The following is a 7,231-nucleotide window of genomic DNA, read 5'->3' as shown; positions in this document are numbered from 1 at the left end:
TTGTTGAAGGCCACTTCCCTATTCCATCAGGCTCTTTCTTTTCCTGTATGTGCAAACTCATTTAATGAAGTGCCCACCAGTGCAGTGACTCACCTTGTCAGTGTCCAGCATTGCCACCTCTCTACTCTGCCCATCAAATAACTGCACTGCAGCAAGAGAACCTAAACAAAGCCAAATTCTCATTTCAAAGATACCATGATTGCTACAGAAGTAATGCAGAAAAAGCAAGTTACTTCTATGAAAATATTTTATTTTGAAAAGCACAGGAACAATGGTATTTGTGACCAGCAATATGCCATTTGCAACAAATCACTCTTCTTGCAAGATTATGTTTCCCTAAAGCAGTTGTGAGGGTGGGTTCCAGGTTAGATTTTGTCAGAACAAACCTGCTCCCACAGCCCTTCTTCATTTTTTTTGTAGATGCGAGGTTTCCTGTCAGGGAACAGGGACTGAGATGGAAATGGATGTTCTTTGAGAAATGTTAATGTAGATCTAATGTGGGAAACAAAGTGGGGGGGCTCAGCCAGGGGCGACGTGGAAAGGTTCTGAAAAAGAAGATGGGAGCAAGAGCTGCTTGACATTCAGGATCCAATATTCTCATTATCCTGCCCCTCTGTTATTCCCCACCCTCCCAGGACAGCAGTGTGCTGGGGAAAGTTTTGATATATTACAACACCCCTCTCTCTACTCAGCTAGAAGGCAACAAACAAACAAACAAACCCATTTGGTTTCAGGTACCTGTAAAATCTGTGCGTCATCTTGTTCCAACCAGAAATCCACGTGTGGGAAAGGCCCCCAGAAATAAGGCCCAATCCGGAGCTGCTCTGTCTTCGCATCGTAGATGTTGGTCAGCTGTAAGAACAGAGGGAGCTGTGGAGGCAGCCAGGGCTCCCCAGGCAGGGAGGGCTCCCCTCAGGCCGGCCTGGCCCAGCTGGGCCCTGCTTCCCTCCAACTGCACTGACACCCCCAGCTACTCCAACACAGCATGAAATGGTAACAAACACAGAACCCAGAGGTTGTTATCCTCAAACTTTGGATGTTTCACTGCCCCTAATTGGTGTCCCCCTCCCATTTTCCCTGTTCCTTTTACTCACTGGTGCTCCTGTTAAAACATGGGCTGAACGCAGATCCTCATCTGGCCCTTTTTCTGGGAAGGTTGCAGGGAAAATCTCTGCTGTTTTAACATTCACAGCTGGTAGGAAATAGAGATTACATACAGTAAGAATTAATTGTTTCAAGGCACTTCTTTACAATGACCATGTCCCCAACAAAATTGTCTTCCAGAGCTGCAGAACCTGTCACACATTTGTATTTCTCAGACCCCAAGCCTTCAACAGAACATTTCTACTTAATTTCCTTTGGCAGCATTTCAATATTCCAGAGATGAATTAACTAATTAGAAAAGACACTGAGTAATCAAAGAGAAGAAGATTAAATTCTAAGCATAAATTTAGTACAGTAGCTTGGGGTTGATAAACTCTTAAATGCAACTTAAAGGAGAAAAATCTGTTTGCATTTGTACACAGCCTCTTCCATGTGTGCACCTTCCCAGCTGTGGCACCACAAGAAGAGCATTTTTACCTATGCCTCTGACAGTAGTGTGCAACTTTTAGGTGGACTTTCCTCAGTCATTAAAAGCAGCCCATTTACTACTGGAATCTGAAAAACAATCCAGTTACCAAAAGAAAATTCTATTCTAATTTAATTAACTCACCTATTCCATAAATGATTGGAAAGTGGATATCCTGTTCTTCTCTATCATTTAGTTCTGTAACAAAGAAAAAGAAGTCAAACTCGTAGGGCTTTGGATTTTAGTCTGAGCAGCATTTATTAATTGTATGTTACTGGAGAGCCAGAGATCTGATGTTGCATAAGACAGAAATAAGCAAGGAAGCCTGAAAGTAATATGGAAAAGAAGGCAGAGGTCAATAAAAACATGTATGGGACTTGGAACAGTCTCCTAAAAAACAGCCAGCTCCAGCTTCTGCACAGACAACTTACAAGAAAAAAACCACAATGCAGAACCACCATGATGCCAAGGTTCAAAGATGTGAGTCACCAACACCTCTGACATGGAAAGAGGATGGAAATGCAAGTTCAACATCATACAAAGAAAAGGAAATTCCTCCTCCACGTGCTGCCACACACTGTGAACTAACTGAAGTTTATGAATTCACTGGACCTTGCAGGGAGGCAGGTCCAGTAGCCCAGCAGAACAAAGGTCCTTCTCAACTGTAAGATATCCACAGGTACAGAGCCTGTTCCTTGGGGAAAAACGTGCCAAAATAACCTGGCCATGATTATGAGCTGGTTGCAGGGCAGCAGCACTTGTAAGCAGAGAATCCCCCCTGCATTGGCTCTCTGACATCACCACACACTCCAGCAATAAAACTGAAAAAACACAAAACTGAATAAAACACATCGGTATGGAGGACTTGAGCTGTTCTTTCTTACAGGACAGAGAAAAGGCCTGAGAAGCCCCCCACCCTTTTATTTCAGGAAAGCTGCTTTCAAACCCAAGGAACATTTTCTTACCTGTTACACAGAAAGTCACTAAATGAACATCCTCTGGCTGGAGGTCGAATGCTCCTGTGATGACAAGGACAGCAAAAGCGTCAGTGAGTGGTGGCAAGGCACTGCTGTCTAGGGGCAAGGGACACACCTAAATCCCTGCCCCAGGCAGGGCAACACTGCAAACAGGGCTCTGCACATTTGCTTCAAACTAACAGGAATTTACAGAAGGGGCCGTTTGTAACAGCAAAAATCTGCTAAGAAAGTGCTCTGCCACTTACTGACACTGGTTTAGTTCTGGCATCACATCAGCTCTGCTCTAGCCTGCTATACATATAGCAGCTTATACTTAAACATATAAATGAAAATCAGAAGGTTAAAGTAAGTTAACCAAAATACTTTGTTCTGCACAGAACTCTAACATGACACATAACACACATCAGGTGTCATAGCCACAAGGCTGCAACCCAGGGCCTTTGGTTTTCCTTTTCTGTTTACCCCTTTGAACACCTCCCTCCAATCCTGACACCTCCCTGATTCCTGCCCCCTCCCAATTCCAGTGGGGCAGAGGCCTCTTCAGAAGTGAGAGAAAGTGCTTAGCACACCAGAGCACTCCCAGGTAAGCAGGCACTTTACACTTCCAATTTTTAGCACTGCCATCACTTCTCTGGACTATGGATTTTATAAACAGACACGACATTTTTCATTAGACAATTCCATTCAATAATTAAATTTTACCTCTTCACATTAAGATATAAACTGAATGGTAACTAGTGAATCATCCACAGGTACAGATATGGAGAGTGATAACACTTGCCCAAGATCCTACAGAAGATGAGCAGGAATCAAAGCCCAGCTGAACTGCACACAACTCTCCACAGCTGAGTATGGGCCAGGGAGAAGTGACAGGATCAGACCCTGTGGCCCAGGCACTGGGCAAGCCCAGCAGTCCAGCCCCTCTTCAAACCAAGTTATCAAGCAGAGAAAAAGACCCTTCAAAGTGAATCCACATTTCTTTGCAGTAAATGACTGAGGATTCAGACCACAAACAAACTCTACCCAAATCCAGCCAGAACTAATGGTTTGGTTTTTATTTTTTTGGACATGAGAGTGGAAAAAACGTGAACTTACTAAGAAGCTGATTAGTAAGTTTTTGTGATAACTGCCTATCATCATTGAAACCTCCAACTAGGTGCACTTCCAGCCTAACAGAGATGGAATAACAGGAAACAGCAATTAAAAAGACATCTCAAAATGAATAGCTTTACAAAATAATCCCCAGCCCAAATTGCAAAGCAATCATTAGAGAAGCCTCATTTATTACAATCACATGCACCAAGCTGGTTTGCATTACACAGCAAGTTAAGATAATTCCATTCTGAAAACTTCAAAGATCACCTGGGAAATGGCACAGGAACAAGCTTGAAGAGGCATTAAATACATGCAATTCTCTTCCTGGGATATCTCTGGCACCTCTGGTTTGGACTGAACTTTGTAATTATCTTTCAGTTAATTAAACTTGAAGATTTTTGTTCCCATGATCTCCTCACAACTATTCTGGACCATGCAGCAGGGTTCTTCTCTAAGCAGTGTCTATGTAAAGTCCTTAACAAATCAAAGTTCATGAGCAAGCTTTTGTTCTTACCAAACTACAGGGGCAAAACCTCCACATCCAGAAAGATGCTAAATTCTGTTTCAGAGCTTTTAACCCACTGTCCTTTCCTCCACACAATTTATTTTTAGTGTGGACTTACAGAATTCCCTGATGGATTATCAGATGCTGAAAAGAATTTACACTCTGAAGGGAAAAATATAATATAAACCAAAAAACCAGTTATATGGAAAATTTTGCAAATCTGGAACAAAAGTAAAATGGGAAACAGTAAACACAAACCTCATTTTACAGAGACACTCTTCAGAACAGAACCATGCTTTAAACAACTGCTAAAAGCACCCCCAAAATCATCATCAAGGAAGTAATTTTAACTTGGCATGCAGCTGCTGATCAAGAGGCATTTCCTGCACAGTTCCCTTGTGTGAACCCCAGTGAATCACCTCACAATTGCCCACTGCAGGAGCTGCAGCAACCTTTGAGAGAAGCAGAACACAAGAAGGGAGCAGAGCTGACCTGCCACAGGCTGAGGAGTTAGAGAAGGACTTCACGGAGCTCATGATGAGCGACACCTCGGCCTCGGTGTCGGAGCCGTCGCAGTGGGTCAGGCACGTGGCCCCGCTGCCTGGGGAAGGCACACAGGGACTCAGTGACAGTGGCACCAGCAGTGGTTGTCCCCTCTGCTGGAGGGGAGAGCTGCCCCACCACTGCCTCATCCCCCTCAGCACAGCAGCCTCAACACTCTGCATGGGCCATAACAAAATCAGCACAGCTCCTTGAGGGGTACAAGGGCCCTCTGAACAGCACAAATGTCTCTAATGCCATAAACCCAGACACACAAATTCTACCTCTGACACGTCCAAACCCTGCACTGGCCAGACTGCTGGACACAGCCCAGGGCTGCAGTGCCACTGGCCACAGCTGCAGAGCAAGTCACAATGTGCTCATGGAGCAAGGAGAGCACTGAACCTCTCACATCAAACACACCAACGCACTGAACGAGTCTGCAGTTACACATTATGTGACTTTTGGGGATTCAGGTTTGCATTAATGTAACTGCAGGTTATTTTATTAATGCCACATAAACCAGAACTAAGTCCTTATTTCAGGGAAACAGGTTTTGTTCTAGAGATACCTGTGTGTCGGAGCACAACTATGTGGCAGGTAGTGGCATCATCTGATCCAAGAATGGAAACAGAACCTATTTTAAAGGAGGAAAAACACTGTAAGAACTCAGCTCTCAGAATCACTGCTTCAGTACAAGAAAAAATGTTTATGTTCCTACACACCATCTTTAGGGGTAGTCACTGCAAACTCTCTCTGCTGCACATAGAGAAGGCCTTTGGGTTCCACGATCTGAGCAGGCTGACTTCTCAGAAGTTTTGCCTTTTCCTAAAGATAAATGACAACAGATACTACAGTGGCTGAATTCTCAAATGTACCCATTACTTCACAGAAACATCACCTCTGAAAAGCAAAGGGACTCAGGTCAGAGAGAAACATGTTTTGTATTACAGAGTACTCTGAATTGTGAAAGATTTTTGCTTTCCTGACACTGATCAAGTTAAGAGTTAAATTCCATCAGTCCAGAGAGACAAAACACCTTTCCCTATTATATGGACCCTGCATAAAATGGAGGCACAATAAAAAACATTTTGACTGGGCAAAGAGTACATTAGGTAATAACAGAACTGGTCTTGAAAGTTTAATCAGAACAGGAAATTGAAACTTCTGTATTTCACGTCTTCTACTGCCATAATCCAGAATTTATTTTGCATTTATCAAAATACTGTCGTTTATTAGCTTGATTTGTGGTGTGTGGAAAACCCGATTCCTGGGTTATGACTCCTGCAATGCTTCATCACAGACTTGCTAGGGACAAAGTGAATTTCCATTCTGGGCTCAAAAACAACTTCACAGCTTTATCAAACTTGCCCTGGTTTTCTGCATAATCTCAGATCTGTAAAGAAACACCTTCTGATGGGAAAGTAGCTCCCCGAGCAGCTCTGCTCACATTCCAGGCTCGCACTCTGCCGTTAATGTATTAACACTGACCCTGGAAGCAAGGTCAGCACCTTCCCCAGAATGCTCACTTTGACTTTTTATCAGTTTTCGCCATTTCACGCAGAAAGGGCCCGCCCGACCCCGCCGGGGCACCCCCACCCCGGCCGCCCCGTCACCGCCGACCCCTCCGCCGACAGCGGTTTGTTTGTTTTCCATCACGCCGCGTTCTCCGCTGTCAGAGCTGGGGGAACGCGCGGGGTCCGGGCCGCCCCTGCCCCGGGCCGCTCCAAGCCAAGGCGCCCCGCCCGGCCGCCACCGCGGCTCCTCTGTGCCCAGGGCGGGCCTCGCCGGGCCCTTCCCGCTTCCCTCACCTCCAGCTGCGGGTGGGCGCGAACCATGTCCCCCGTGGGCCGGCTCAGGTCGACCCGCGCCCCGTTAACCAGCAGCGGCATCTCGGCGAGTGGCAGATCCCGACGCGAGGCGGTTCCGCCCTCCCTCAGGAGGCCGCGCCGGGCCGGGCCGGGGCGGTGCCGCGCTCCCTCGGCGGGCCGGGCCGGGCCGGGGCGGTGCCGCGCTCCCTCGGCAGGTCGGGCCGGGCCGAGGCGGTTCCGCCTTCCCTCAGGAGGCCGAGCCGGGCCGGGCGGCGCCGCGCGGGGCGCTGGGAAAGCGCGGCCGCGGCACCGCCCGCCCTGAGGCCGGGCTGGCACGGCGAACCGGCCCCGCGGCTGGCGGAAACGTGGCCGGGCCGCCTGAGGATGGTAACGCGGTATCCTTACAGATTGACCCGCCTCCCGCTGCTGCGGGGCATCCGTGAGGTGTGCTATAAAATAGTAACAGCCATAAAGCCGCAAATTTACAAAACACTGAATCACTGAGGTTGGAAAACACCTCTGTGATCACCGAATCCAACCTGTATCCGAACACCACTGTGTGCACTGTACCACGGCACTGAGTACCACCCTTTCTGTATCGAATCACCCTTTCTGTGAATAAATCATTCCCAGTGTCCAACATAAACCGCCTCTGGCACAGCAAGGTTACGGCCCCTGGTCCTATCACTGGGTGCCTGGAAGAGGCCAATCCTCACACCACCATCTTCTGCCC

General features: G+C 47.1%; 1 protein-coding gene across 1 annotated transcript; it reads right to left on the bottom strand.

Annotated features, from left to right (window-relative positions):
* Window positions 1-229: 229 nt before the first annotated feature.
* On the bottom strand, window positions 230-6,677 carry NTAN1 (N-terminal asparagine amidase). Its single transcript, XM_033073916.1, has 10 exons — window positions 6,499-6,677; window positions 5,413-5,515; window positions 5,259-5,324; window positions 4,640-4,748; window positions 3,643-3,716; window positions 2,536-2,589; window positions 1,715-1,768; window positions 1,095-1,192; window positions 739-852; window positions 230-545 (listed from the first exon to the last, which is right to left on the bottom strand). Exons 1-10 carry the CDS (start codon window positions 6,577-6,579, stop codon window positions 366-368), a joined length of 933 nt encoding a protein of 310 aa, XP_032929807.1. The 5' UTR covers window positions 6,580-6,677; the 3' UTR covers window positions 230-365.
* Window positions 6,678-7,231: the final 554 nt, after the last annotated feature.

Source organism: Catharus ustulatus, chromosome 16 (assembly GCF_009819885.2).
Source record: "Catharus ustulatus isolate bCatUst1 chromosome 16, bCatUst1.pri.v2, whole genome shotgun sequence".
Classification (NCBI taxonomy): Eukaryota; Metazoa; Chordata; class Aves; order Passeriformes; family Turdidae; genus Catharus; species Catharus ustulatus.
The sequence above is the reverse complement of the archived record's forward strand: the minus strand, read 5'-3'. Positions and strand labels throughout refer to the sequence as shown.

Coding starts and splice junctions, on each gene's coding strand:
- NTAN1 (XM_033073916.1), bottom strand. CDS start 6,579: ATGCCGCTGCTGGTTAACGGGGCGCGGGTCGACCTGAGCCGGCCCACG. Junction 4,749..5,258: donor AGTTGTGCTCCGACACACAG/GTATCTCTAGAA, acceptor TGCCTTCCCCAG/GCAGCGGGGCCACGTGCCTG. Junction 2,590..3,642: donor ACTTACTAATCAGCTTCTTA/GTAAGTTCACGT, acceptor TTGTCATCACAG/GAGCATTCGACCTCCAGCCA.